At 36.6% G+C, this 14,256-nt stretch overlaps 3 protein-coding genes across 11 annotated transcripts in view; 2 read left to right on the top strand and 1 right to left on the bottom strand.

Moving 5' to 3' along the window:
* LOC139822502 (BTB/POZ domain-containing protein KCTD3) overlaps positions 1 to 14,256 on the bottom strand; it is a 52,460-nt gene that overhangs the window by 1,653 nt on the left and 36,551 nt on the right. The window contains exons 1-10 of one of the 6 annotated variants that reach the window (XM_071794278.1): positions 4,602 to 4,953; positions 4,033 to 4,346; positions 3,816 to 3,968; positions 3,496 to 3,684; positions 2,853 to 3,332; positions 2,584 to 2,700; positions 1,577 to 1,597; positions 823 to 962; positions 539 to 725; positions 99 to 377 (exon numbers count right to left, since the gene is read on the bottom strand). In XM_071794278.1, the coding sequence (XP_071650379.1) occupies positions 99 to 377; positions 539 to 725; positions 823 to 962; positions 1,577 to 1,597; positions 2,584 to 2,700; positions 2,853 to 3,332; positions 3,496 to 3,684; positions 3,816 to 3,968; positions 4,033 to 4,346; positions 4,602 to 4,660 (1,939 nt within the window). In that variant the 5' untranslated portion in view covers positions 4,661 to 4,953. Of the gene's footprint in view, positions 1 to 98; positions 378 to 538; positions 726 to 822; positions 963 to 1,576; positions 1,598 to 2,133; positions 2,140 to 2,583; positions 2,701 to 2,852; positions 3,333 to 3,495; positions 3,685 to 3,815; positions 3,969 to 4,032; positions 4,347 to 4,601; positions 4,954 to 14,256 lie in introns of those variants that run through there. The other 5 variants (XM_071794277.1, XM_071794279.1, XM_071794282.1 and 2 more) reach the window with 5 other exon arrangements.
* Positions 5,545 to 10,302, top strand: LOC139822509 (odorant receptor 10). 2 transcript variants are annotated; one of them, XM_071794295.1, is made up of 7 exons: positions 5,545 to 5,920; positions 6,144 to 6,452; positions 7,654 to 7,877; positions 8,118 to 8,217; positions 8,281 to 8,385; positions 8,872 to 9,021; positions 9,643 to 10,302. In XM_071794295.1, the coding sequence occupies exons 1-7, from the start codon at positions 5,750 to 5,752 to the stop codon at positions 9,697 to 9,699; spliced, it is 1,116 nt and encodes a 371-aa protein (XP_071650396.1). In that variant the 5' UTR covers positions 5,545 to 5,749; the 3' UTR covers positions 9,700 to 10,302. The 2 variants fall into 2 exon arrangements, with proteins under 2 accessions (XP_071650396.1, XP_071650394.1); XM_071794293.1 differs by having other exon boundaries at positions 5,548 to 5,920; positions 7,594 to 7,877.
* LOC139822496 (uncharacterized) overlaps positions 10,447 to 14,256 on the top strand; it is a 39,606-nt gene continuing 35,796 nt past the window's right edge. Inside the window, exons 1-2 of one of the 3 annotated variants that reach the window (XM_071794260.1) lie at positions 10,957 to 11,351; positions 12,156 to 12,300. Coding sequence is in view for 2 of the 3 variants with exons in the window: in XM_071794257.1 (XP_071650358.1) it covers positions 11,305 to 11,351 (47 nt within the window). In the remaining variant the exon portion in view is untranslated. Of the gene's footprint in view, positions 10,910 to 10,956; positions 11,352 to 12,155; positions 12,301 to 14,256 lie in introns of those variants that run through there. The other 2 variants (XM_071794258.1, XM_071794257.1) reach the window with 2 other exon arrangements.

Below are 14,256 nucleotides of genomic sequence, written 5' to 3' on the forward strand. Positions count from 1 at the left end.
TTATGTTAATTTTCTGCTGTACTTCCTACGGTATTTTACATATGTGAGTCATGCTCGTCGATTCCGTTACGTCACTACAACGGGAGAGAGTAACGTACCTTGAGTGGCATTGAAAGACGGATCCAATGCCGTTGTGAGATCCCACATTTGAATGGTGCCGTTAGAATGACCAGTGAATATGAAACGTCTGGGCCTTGAGCCCATGCGACTAGAACCTTCACACTCGTGCACATAGAATGAGCTTATAATGCTGCCGTCCACTGACTGTATTACGCAAACTCTTTTTCCATTTGACGCTAATCGCACAAACAACTGATCGGTTTCCGGTACGACTTTTTGTACGAACACTTGCTCGTCATCTTGTTCGCCGAATGGTCCTACGTATATTTTATTCAAGTATTAAATGAACAAAGAAACTTTTGCAGCTTGAAAAATATTTAACGAAAATAAAAACATGGAAATAAAAACTGTTGTTTAAAAATAATTGCAGATTGGAGAAAGAATGGTGATAGTTAAGAGCTGCGATATTACAACGTACCAAAATCGTTGCCGGCATTATAGCTGACGCATGGATCAATTGCTTCCAAAGAAACAATTTTGAAGCTTGCCTCTGGCGTTGATCCTGGTTGAGTGGAAATCATTCCGCGAAATCTGGTCACCGCCCAACTTCTGACGTGATTGTATTCCGAGCAAACCGACACTAAGTATTTTTCCGAGAGTGTTACCTGTAGCATAATTCGCACATAAATCAACGCGACATTGTAATTTAATATACAATTTTAATATAAAACTCTGTTGGGTATATATTGATGCTGAACGTACTTTGGTTACGCTGCTCTGATGCACTGTGAACGTTTGGAATAGCTGCGGACCATGACCAACAGTTTCGGGATGTTGGACGATTACTCTGACACTTCCAGATTTCGTGCCATAGGCGATTTCTATCCAATTTCCGCAGAGACCTATATTGGGAGTAATGTACTCTTAGAAGAATATGTTTTATATTGTATTAACCACCTGATACACTTTGAGAATTAGAACAAACATCACATATCATTATCTGTGTCATCATACACATAACATTTAACAATATTATACATCAATTGAAATCTTTATTTCAAATTAAATCTGTATTTATCAAATTCAATACTGTACTGTGCATAATTTATAAGATAAAATTTTAAGTGTATCAGAGGATTAATTACTGATATAATAACTACAATAATGAAAGATTTTGAAAATATAGACGTAACATGAGACGTAATATTTAAACAACATATGTGCTCAGGTGAGTATTATTAATAAAAAGTGATATGTATATAATGTCTTGAAGCTCACAATGCCTCATGCTGCACATTGCAACAATAAGCAGAAGCTATTTATGAAAAAAATATAATGTAATTATAATGGCATTTTATAATTAAGCAATAACGTTTACGTGTGCAGAAATTAATAATTAATGTTATTTAAAACCAATTTTTTCATAGGTTTAATTTAAAAAAAGTTAAAATTACCTATAAATTTGTTACTACCAACGAAAAAAAGTACACAAGCAAAGATCCATATTTTCTATTACCTCCCTTTCCCCTCTCAGATGCTGGCATGGAACATATTACTATGAATAGAAAGAGCAAGCAAGCAGCTCTAACAGACAAATCTGGATTAACTGAATCTACTGCGTAAAGTAATGTAAAAAAATAAAAAGAGAGAACATCGCGTTAGTACAACTGGAACGCATAAGGATAGCAGGGTTGTGCTAGTCTCTAATATCATTTCATAAGTGTTTCATACGAATTCGTACTTGGCATATAGAAAGAGACGTGTACCAGTTTGCGTTCAGATTCTACTAAAACAAATGTGCTTTGCGACAGGTACGCTTCTATGTGTATAAGTATTTATTTTTATATTCTATTATATATAATTATGCAAAAAAAATATATAATTATGCGCCAGTGCGTCGATGTAAAACTTAATGCTATCTGGAGAGGAAGAGGATGTACGTTCGTTGCTATTTAGTCGCACGATTCACGTTCGATGCAATCAACATAAAGATGAAGGCGAATGACGCTTCGTTTTGACGTACAAGTTTGACGTGAGAAAGCAGAAAGTCTGCTTACATCGACCCATACTTGCCTTGTGCTATTTATCCAGTTGTACGAGAAATGATGAAGCAAAGAATGTAATAATAAACTCTCATTAATATCTTTAAGGACCAACATCAAACCTTATAACATTCCTATAATATCTTAATGAATAAAATAGACGCCGGTTAGTAAGAATAATTATATTTACACCTATGTGATTATTAATGATTGATATATTTAATGACACTAATTTTATTTTAGCATGAGTGAAATAATGATCGCGAAATCAAGATGTTGCGATAGTGACGTTTGTTATTACATTCTGCATTAAGCAGCCTCAATAAACAATCTTGATAAAACACGTCACTCGTTGAAATTCGCTTCTTAACGAATAGTACTAGTTGCCTCTAAAGGAAAAAGTTTTACCTCGGATTTCTATGTCTTATTATTTGTCGAGATCCTTATATTAAGATAAGAATAGGCATAAAGAGAGACTTACTAGTTTTCGGCGTCAAATACACAGATATTGCAGTTATGGGATCGTAACTCGGATCTCGATATAATTCGGTCACGAGCAAGTCGTTATCCTTCATTCGCAAAGGAAACTTTTGCATGTCTGAAATTCATACGGTAACCGAAATTATTAACAAAAATCTAAATTTAAAAAAATGGTTTGTGTTTTATAAAGAACTCTGGATATATTAAATATTCTTTTAGCGACTCAAATACTTTTAAATATTTTAGGCTTAATATCTTTTTCTTGCTTACCAATATAATAAATGGAACCGTTATTGCAACCTAATAGAAGAAAAGATCCAGCGGTGTCAAATGACAGAATGGGCACTACGTCCTGTATCTGCCAGTGATGAGTCATCGCGTGCCACACACCGATTTTTCCGGTCGGCGACAACGCGACTAACTGGCTGCCAATGAAGAACAAGTATTCCACACGCACGTTTAAATTGAACGTGCCCACGTTGATCTTGATCCCTTCCTCGGACACACCCCAAAGTCTTACTTGACTTCCATAGGAGATCGCAACCATCTTGCCGTCCGCGCCACTTCCCATTTTTGCGTTTATCGCCACGCGTTCTATTATGCACTCGATATGCGGACTGGTGAACACGTGTTGCCATCCAGACGAGTCCTTCAGCCGGTAGCACGTGATGAAATGTGCGTAAGCGATCACTATCCAGTTGTGGTGCGCCTTTATGATCTGCACTCTCAGAGGGTCCACCCATGACGAAACTGCAATCAATGTAGCTTCATTAATGTTAAAAATGGAAAACGAAAAGGAAGAGATGGGCATCATTTTCTTTTAAACATTATTACTATATTTATCTTTTTATGAAAGAGTAATCTTTATGTTACGTATCGTACTTTAGAGAAGTAGAGATTCATTGATGCTTACCTTGCTGTGATCCAAATATTAGACCGATATCGTTTTTATACAATTTATTCAGATCAGCCGAGTTGTTCCTAGCATGTCTCAGATCTAAAGATGGTGTGCGAGAATGCGGGAGACCGCGTTGTGGCAATCGATAATCTAAAGAGGAGTTTCTCATATGCGTCCCCAGTGCTCCTTTATGATTTTGTGGACCTGTCGACAAAACAATTCCTTGTCAGTTTTCTCTTTACCGTTGCGTTATTCGACTGTTGCACACAAACTAACTATTGCAGATGCATATATTTCTATTAATAATAAAGTCATTGATAAAAATTGATAAGTACCATTAGTACTTTGATTAGTGGAGTTAGTGGTCGTTGCAGATTGCGAGGTAGATGGTCCTTCAACTCTAGAGCTTGAGCTGGAACTAACCCTAATATGAACTGATACGTCACTGACATTTGCTGTTACTGCAACCGGTTCTTGAAGCGGTATGCCTTTAAAGTAAACAGAGCCGTTACAATTTATCACAATATACGATAAATAACACGGTTAACTTACTCGGAGGTGGTAAGTAACCATAAAACAGTACGTCGCCGCAGGACGACTGAGTCAAGTCTTCGCAGAGCATCAACCGTTTAACTAGAGGAGTTATGCCATAGTACTCGGCCTCGTGCCTTAAAGTCCGAATATCTACATTTTTCAGATCAATGTCCTTGGTACGAAGATAATTCAATATGATGGAGAACAGCTTCGGATCTCTATCTATAAAAAGCGCACCAGTCTCATCCTTGTGACTGTCGATTCTGTTACTTAACAATGCAGTGAAAAAAGAATCCGGGATCCATGTCAGAGTTTGACGAGATGTGGAGAATCTGAAAAGAGAAAGAATTTGTGTGTGTGTTTCTATCAAAATAAACAAATCTAGTAGATCGATAGAATTTGACATAAGATCCAGTTGGAGAATCCAACATAGAAATAAAAAATCAATAAAAGCATCAAGACACAAAAATATGACATCTAAAAATAAAAAAAAAGATATAAATCGACACTCTAATTTGCAAGTTTAAGAATTAACGACATTGAGTAAAAATTGATGATGGAAAAACGATTGGAGAATGATAACCTACCTGGTGCCGCCAACATTCAGGTGAACGATATCGCTCACGTCTAAATGAGGCGCAGCCATTCTCGGGGCTATCGTGTATTTTTACAATGACAACTCATATCCCGCGAGATCGTCGAGATGTCACGATTTACAATCGTTAGATCGTTACGAGCCAAAAACAACCTTTGACAGGTTATGCGTACGTCAACGCGACCCCGCTACGCACGCGCGACTGACCAGCGAGGGGCGAGGGCAGCAGCGAGTCCATCGACTCTCTCGGAGCGCGATGCTATCGATCGTCAACGAGATCGAGAGATCATTATTTGAATTCAAATAAAAAAGATGTCCTTTATATATAAGTTGAAGAATTTTAAGAAAAACTAGAAAAAATCAAGAGACACGGCAGTGTCTCGCGCCATGTACACGCGAACCGAGACCGCACATTTATTTTTAACGCAAAGTGCGGAACGTACCATGGCAATGACGCAGATAACCCTCTAGCGCAAAATTTCCCTGTAATAAAATCGAAAATCACTTGGGAAGATAGAACTTTTACTCTCACCTATTACCTTCTTACTTCCTACACGCTTACCATGATTACATAGAATATTCGTAACTACATACTACCCCTCCTAAAGTCATTGGCGTAGAATCTGAAATAATCCTCGACCACCTCAAAGTTAAAATCGTTAAAAGAACGTTAGTCAATTGTGGTTCCATATAAAAATATATGAAAGTGATGCAGAAATATAACATTCGATTTTTCACAATCAATGACAAATTCTTGCACGAAGATGCGCACGATTTCATGCCGAGAGATGACAATGCATTTTTTTCCTCCCCCGTCGAAAGGGAAACAAGTCGACATCTATGCGCGCGAGAAGTTTGCACCGCCTCGCGCCTGTTAGCGAAAGTTTCGAACTTCGGGCGTTATGCCACCTACGAGAACGATATCCGGTCGTTATCTCGTCGTTCGTGCGATCGAATTGCAGGAATAGAGGGGAATAAGAAAAGATTGGCACTTTCGAGATTGGCACATAGACCTCTCGCCGGCGCGGCGGTGAGGGGACGCGAACGGTGACGCGCGGACTTCCGGTTTTTCCGCAGTCGCGAAAAGTCACGAGTCGCGATCGCATCGTCGAATCACACACGGGCCAAAGAAGAGAAGATATGTCAAGAAGAAGAGAAGAACGTCAAGTGTGTACTGATGAAGAATACGACGATTTAATCAAGCCCATCATGATAGCTACCAAATTCGTCTGTTTTTGGCCTTTGAACAGGGACCATTCAACCAGTGCGGAGCGGTTCAGGACTTGTCACTTGCTCTTGACGTTTTTCGTAGTATGCAAAATTAATATCTTGTTTAATTAGACGCAAACAAAATTTTAAAATAAGGAAAGGAGATCTACTTCTATTGATTAATATTAAAAATCTTCATAACAAAATTTCTCTTATAAACTTTTCTTCATAAATAGATTATGATAGCATTAAATTTCCTCAGATAATTAAGATAAACACTTTGGATATCATCTAAATAATTCAACGTATTATTTGCAACATACAGATCATCACAACGTATGTCGGCCAAACGAGTGATATGGTTTACAATTTTAACGATTTGGACGAATTGACAGTATCCGGTCTAATGTGCATCGCGTTTTTTCTCGCCATAATACGTCTCATTGTCTACTCGTCTCATCAAAAAGATATGCTGTACGTGGTTGAAACCATGAGAAAGGATTGGACTTGTTCGTCTTACGAAGATAGAGTTATTCTGAGGGAGAAGTGCCTTTTTGCGTTCCGGCTCGCAAAAACCTTTGTAATTATGGTAACTGCAACCGTAACTTCTATGGCATGCATATCAATTTTAGAGGTACGTACAAGAAGTAACATATTTAATATTTCTACAATTTATAACATGTACAGAACGTCTCAAGGTACAAAATTAGATATAAAAGAAAATAAAAATCCAATATTTTTAGATTTAAAAGTAATTTTCTGCAAAACAAATTTACAATTAAAGAAACTTCTATTCATATATTTTTTTTATTTTCAGTGCTTAACATTTTAACAATACTTTCAAAGTTTTCATTTTATTTGTAGCGTTACAAATTTTCAATTTTGTGACAATAAAAGAGATTTATTTCGAAGTAATATGAGGTGGCATTAGAATATCCTTTAGTGATAAAGCTTAAGATTTCTCCGAGCTCCAACTTATTGCTTCAGAACTTCGTACTTCTCTATATAACTTTTTAATTGACTCCGTTATTAAATTGTACCTGTAGAGAAATTAATCGCGGAAGTTTCTTTAAATCTTAACTGCCTATTTTCTTAACAAAACGATGTTTAACGATAAATTTAACTGTAAGACGATTATAAAACAAACGTTCTTAAACGAGAGAAACTGCTTCCGCAGATGTCTATTCCGCGTTTCGCGAAATAACGGCGACAGATTGACATATGCGACACACGGCGACGCAAACTGCGCGATGATTAACGCTGACATTTGTAGCTTTTCGAAATCCTGCTTTTTCTTTTTCTTTTTTTTTTGTAAGATATTGTTCTCCCGAAATTGTTTATTACCGCTTCGTAAATGCGGGCGGTTGTGTCCTTACACGGGAAATTGTTTTCCGATGGTCGTTTCGCTTTACGAGCCTTTCGAAAACACCTGCACGCGCACGCGTACGTAACACGTAGATGTTAATCCCTTCGCCGTATTTATTTCCCCGATATATAGGCAATTAAATTGTTAGTAAATTATTAACAATTATATTATACAAAATTAATTTGAGCTAGAAAGGAATACGAGACAATAATAATCAATACTGAATGATATAATCTAAAAGGCAAGGTGATCATAAATTCCGTAATTATGATTTATCTCGGTTTTCTATTGCAGAATTATAATTTTCACAATAAGAAATTAAACAACAAAAAGATAATCAATTAACCATAGTAAGATAATCGATTACCTAGTTTGTCCTAATTGAAGAAATTTTCATTTGTTTAACTAGGTATATATTCTTGAAAAGGAGAGAGTACTTCCTTACCGTGGTTATTTCTTCTTCAATCAGACGATCTCACCTGCCTTTGAGTACATCTATATCTTCAATTTAATCGGCGGCTGTTTCGGGGGTGGCACGATAATCGGCGCAACCTCTTTCAACCTCATTGCGATAACACATGGATCAGCGAAATTTGCGATGCTGCGAAAGAAACTGGAGGCAATGGACAGTAATGATCCCGATGCTGACAGAGCAATGGTCAACTGCATTAAGGATCATCAAGATGCTATCACGTGAATATTTATATTATATTAAGTATAATAGGACGAATTGTTGTTTAAATTCGGAAAAAAATAACTTCCGAAATAATTCTCTAACAGAATTTAAAGAACACTTGAAGAATATTAGCAAATGTCCACTACACTTATGACAAAACGCTATCTTTGCATAAATATATTAGCGTGAAATTTATTTGTAATGTTTATACGCAATTCCCTAAAAAATTGTTATCAATGCTCTCCGCTTTATTTTAGTTTTGCGGATACGCTCGAAAGAATTATAAATATCTTGACGTTAGGACAATTTGTCGTCAGCACCGGCTTGGTTTGCTTCGCGGGATTTCAGATCACTGCGGTACGTTCGTTTGCTGAAGATGCGTTACAACGAAAAATATCACGTTGCAAAATGTTACTCTAGATGTTGGAAAACAAGGGACGCTTGGTGATATATACGATGTTTCTACAATCCACCATCCTCGAGCTTTTCATGTTCAGTTTCAGCGGAAACGCGTTAATAGATGAGGCGAGTATTCTATAATTACAAATTAATTGATCAAAATTGTGAAGCTCAATAAACAAATAATTATTTGAATTAACTTTCTACCTATAATTAATTGGTTAATTTTGATTGTAAGTTGAGTTATTACAAGTCCATTATTTTTTGCAGAAGCTAAATGTTATCGTACAATTTAAATCAAATTAACATCGCGGCGCAAAATTGTTACTTTTTTCCATAAAATTTATATGCCTTATTAAGTCCCTGTTATAGTTATGTCATTATATAAATATAAATATATATACATCAGTTTTTGTTCGATGTAAATTATTAGATATCGCGTATCAGATTGCATGCGTGTCGCAATTGCACGAATTTTAACGAGCGATGGAAGACTCAATGCACGGTAATCGTATCGATCGATTACCAACGCATGTATCTTCATTAGTACATAGTTCGTTGAGCTCACAATCGCCTGTAATTAATTTACGGCCAACGCTTGTAACGAACCAGAGCGATGCTGTGGGCCACTCGGCTTACTGTAGCTACTGGATCGGTGGCACTTTCAGTCGCAGTCTACAGATCGTGATGATGCGGTCGAAAGTTCCTTCCAGGATCACCGCTGCAAAGTTCTACAGTATGTCTCTCGAAAGTTTCTCTCAAGTGAGTGGATTATTGGTGTCAAATAATATCTAAATTTAATTTCAAGATAATATTATAATTTCAAGACTTAACCCTTAAATGCCACACCTCTCAAGAATCTCGTAAGTTCACTGAGGGGTTTAAAAGACCCCAGCATGAAAAATGTCTCCTTACTCATTGATTTTTTGATCCTTAGTTATGACAATTTTTTTCAATGTTGTTCAAGGTCTAGAGAAGAGTATAAAATGCTAATATTGTTCAAATTTCAATTTCGACATAGTATAAAAAATTAAGTAAACTGAGTACTGCTAAGTGTACACACGGGTAGGTCAATCACTCAACTATCATCAATGGGAGCATGAGCTCCATTTTTGGCAAGAACATTTGAAAACATTTCATTCTAAAGAGTCTGGGGTCCGCTGGACCCCGGGGGGCATTTAAGGGTTAATTACATGATTGTCTTGTGTATGCAATGCAACTAAAATGTTCGCTTATGTTGACGAACAATTTTGACCACCAAGGTTTAAAAAAAAAATTAAATATTTACTAATAAATTAATTAACGTTAATTTCAATTAACTCTTAATTTATAATCATATTTAAGCTACTTTACGATATATATTACAATAAATATTGCTTGCAGGTGCTCAGCACGTCTTTCTCCTATATAATGGTTCTGATGACAATGAGCGAGGAGTAAGGATCAGCAGTATTGGCAATCGTAGCGTCGGTTCTATCTCACAGAGAATATGTTAGTCGATCCGTTAGCCCGAAAATATCATGCGCGGATCAAAGTGGAACCTCGCTTGAAAGTCACGGCGCACTTCTAAGATATAGCATAAAAGACGGATAAAGCGCTTCAAAGGAATCAAGATGAAGGCCATGCGCGATAAAATGGAATACACGTATGAGGGGAACGGGCTGCGATGACCCGAGAGAGCCTTCTTAGCCGGCTATACTTGTCCTCTGTTAAATTTGAGAGACGTTCCTCCCTCGCGGGTGAACGCAGGCACAGTAAATTGCCCTCTGATTAATTTCCCGCCGATAAACCCGCGTTAAGCCGCGGTTGTCACCGTCGCGCAACACGATAACCCAGTAACTCCGTTAAACACCGAGACATGCCGGTGACTATGCCCTCGTTGTAGGGGGGTAGCGTAATCAACGATACCGCAACAGCAACGATTTGTCCTTGTTCGTTCTACCGAGTTCTGTCTATTATAAATACAGGACGATCCGTAAGTCGCGGGTTATTCCATGATAGGAGATTTAAATAATAAAATTAAAAGTGCGCATTCTGTCGAGATGACGATGAGTATCTTTTATGCAAAGCTTCATTTTGGATCCATTAGAGATAGATACATCCTCTGTTGGAATCTTGCAATATCATTAATTTTAAGGATTTCAATCTTTCAGTTCTTGAATTTTTAAATCGACGAATGCAGGTCTTTAAGGTTCTCATGTGCTAAGATTCCAGCTTATTAAATCTTTTAATTTCTTCGACTTGTAAAGTTTTCTTAGAGATTTTATATTTTTAGATCTCTGTATTTTTAGATCTTTGTGCTTTTGGAGCGTTAGATCTTTGAACTCTTAGCTTCTGAAGCCCTTATATTTTTAGATTGTTAAGTTCCTGAGTACATAGATCTCCAATTTTGACATCCTTGAGCACTTAGCTCCGGCAAACACTTAAATCTCTCAATTCTCGCATTCACAAATCCTTCATATCTCCGACAACGAGCTCGATGTGGCAAGCTGCCCGAAATCGCTTCTTCCAAATCCTAATCGTAACTACCATCTGGCGTTTTATGGAACGCCTTGTACACATAATTCACCGGCGATTCGCGGTGCTCTCTTTTCCGTCCTGATGTCGTCGGGGGCAAGGAATCGGGTAAACGTCCAGGCAAAATGGCACGGTGAGTTCAGTCGAGGTACTCACTAAACTCGCTCGTTCGCTCGCTCGCTTTTACTCCTGGTGGGGTAAACCACGAAGCGGGATGGTCTCGAAAGCGACTCGAGGGTATTTTCATCGCGGCAGTGCAACATGTGCACCCAGTACTACCGGTGCACGCATTCGTCTCGATCACTCTCTACCAGCTCGCGTTACCAAATTTGTGGCGGGCAGCGGGTGCGTTCGACCTCCGGCAGATATGAGTCGCGTCAGTGATAGCTTTCGTGTAGTCTGCTGTTAACTTCTCGATCGATGATGATTAGTGACGATCTCAGTGCGATCGGCGCCTTATCGTTGGAGAACATCAGCGAAATGTAGATAGTCGGATGACGACAATATTGTTACCCGCGAGATGGTAATATGGCGAACATTAAGGTGGCCGTGCGCGTGAGACCGGTATCTGTTAGGTGAGTATGATAGCACTTCTTGTCTTAATGAGATAATTTACCCTTTCATGAATATCTAAATCGCTCGCTAAATAACACGCAAGCGTTAAAATTTAGAGAGTAACTGTAATTTCTCTGATAAATGTTACCTTTATGTTGTCTGCTACATGAACTTCAGTTATTTTTACACAGTTATTTTATACATTATTTGTATATACATATCAGTTATTTTACACATAAATTTTTCTACACATTTATAATATACTATGAATAATATAATTAAAAACGCAAGATAAGATTCAGAATAGTCAATTTTAATTTTAAAAAATGTATCAGCTGACTTCTTAAAAATATAAAAAAAAAATCAAGTGGAACAAAAGAGTAATAAGACAAGATAATTATCAACATAATCTCTAGCTGAAATATATTTTCAGCTGTGCGTGTCGTTAATGGGACTGAAAATAGTGAGGTTTGCTTTGTATTGGAGTTACGTTGAGTTTCTTTAGTTAACTGAATTAAAAAAATAGTGAGAAAATAAAATTACTTTCTATCCTATAAATAAATTAATTTCAAATAATGGTTTAACATATTGATAATGATAATGTTTAATTGGATTATTTCCTTGCAAACGCATTTGTATTTAAACAAAAAAATGCAAATATGTACTTTTAAAATTATTAAAAATCAGCACAGCAGAAAGGATCGCGTATTCTCTTCTTTTATGCTTTTGCGAATTATAAGGTATATCAATGTAGGTCAAGGCTTATAGCTTTCTTCATTATTCTTTTCTGCATGTGCACGTAACGTTGGCATGTAATGTTTTAGGTAATTCAGGAAGATGATGATTAGCCTACTGTTATTTCCAAGCATCAGCATTGGCGTGAATTGTTATAACAATAATGCATAGTAAACTACGAAGAAATTAAGTCGTTCGAACAATAACAGGAATACTAAAGTTAAGATTTTCCCAGTAAGTATCTAATATCTATGCTAGTGAGGGTCAAGGTTTATGTCTAACAAGTAACACTACCCAAGTGTAAATCGCCGATTTGGATAATGTTTTAATATGTTTTAGTAGACGTAAAAATAAGACATACGTATTTTTTTTTATCTGCGGAAAACCATATTTAGGGTGTGAAACACCCCTTTGAATTTATGGGTTTAATTGTTTTGTATATAAGGATTCAGTATTTTCGGCCCGAACCAAATAAAATAGTTGCATTATCAAGAGATATGAAAAATAAAAAATTTTTGACTTGGTTCGATCATTTTTAGGGGGTAAACCACCCCCTGTATTTGAAACAAAAATTTAAAAAATGCCCAGATAATTGCAAATTTTATTCAAAAATTTTGAAAAAAATATAATATATGTTACACTCGCATTCAAAACAAAAGTGAGACTGTTTGAGGATTTAAGGGTGACCACACTTTTATCAAATTTCTTACGTAACATTTAAATTTATCCCGAAATAATGGTAAACAGTTTCATTTATCGTCAAATTAAATAATATTTACAAATTAGTCTGATCAACCCTTCAATTCTATAAGGGAGTGAGAGAAAACCTACTTTCCCTCACCCCCTTATAGAATTGAAGGGTTGATCAGACTAATTTGTAAATATTAATTAATTTGACGATAAATGAAACTGTTTACCATTATTTCGGGATAAATTTAAATGTTACGTAAGAAATTCGATAAAAGGGTGGTCACCCTTAAATCCTCAAACAGTCTCACTTTTGTTTTGGATGCGAGTGTAACATATATTTTTTTCAAAATTTTTGAATGAAATTTGCAATTATCTGGGCATTTTTTAAATTTTTGTTTCAAATACAGGGGGTGGTTTACCCCCTAAAAATAATCAAACCAAATAAAAAATTTTTCATTTTTCATATCTCTTGATAATGCTACTATTTTATTTGGTTCGGGCCGAAAATACTGAATCCTTATATACAAAACAATTAAATCGATACCCATAAATTCAAAGGGGTGTTTCAAACCCTAAATATGGTTTTCCGCAGATAAAAAAAATACGTATGTCTTATTTTTACGTCTACTAAAACATATTAAAACATTATCCAAATCGGCGATTTACACTTGGGTAGTGTTACTTGTAAGAACGGCGAAGATAACTCTTAGCGTAAACGCTGATTTTTCGTGCATCGTTCCATGCGACTCATCTTCGTTTGAAAATTCCCGTACAATCACCCCTTTAAAACCACAAACGAAACTAGCGGCCATACAAAGACGTACAAACGATTCCGAAACAGCACCCGTTTGCGGATTTAAAATATCTCTAAGAACGGCGGAGATAACTCTTACCATAAAATCTGATTTTTATTGCATATTTCCATGCGACTCATCTTATTTTGAAATTCCCGTACAATCACCCCTTTAAAACTACAAAGGAAACTAGCGGCCATACAAAGACGTACAAACGATTCCGAAACAGCACCCGTTTGCGGATTTAAAATAACTCTAAGAACGGCGGAGATAACTCTTACCGTAAAATCTGATTTTTATTGCATATTTCCATGCGACTCATCTTATTTTGAAATTCCCGTACAATCACCCCTTTAAAACTACAAAGGAAACTAGCGGCCATACAAAGACGTACAAACGATTCCGAACAGCACCCGTTTGCGGATTTAAAATATCTCTAAGAACGGCGGAGATAACTCTTACCGTAAAATCTGATTTCTATTGCATATTTCCATGCGGCTCATCTTATTTTAAAATTCCCGTACAATCACCCCTTTAAAACTACAAAGGAAACTAGCGGCCATACAAAGACGTACAAACGATTCCGAAACAGCACCCGTTTGCGGATTTAAAATATCTCTAAGAACGGCGGAGATAACTCTTACCGTAAAATCTGATTTTTATTGCATATTTCCATGCGACTCATCTTATTTTGAAATTCCCGTAC

Source organism: Temnothorax longispinosus, chromosome 11 (genome assembly GCF_030848805.1).
Source record: "Temnothorax longispinosus isolate EJ_2023e chromosome 11, Tlon_JGU_v1, whole genome shotgun sequence".
NCBI classification, from domain to species: Eukaryota; Metazoa; Arthropoda; class Insecta; order Hymenoptera; family Formicidae; genus Temnothorax; species Temnothorax longispinosus.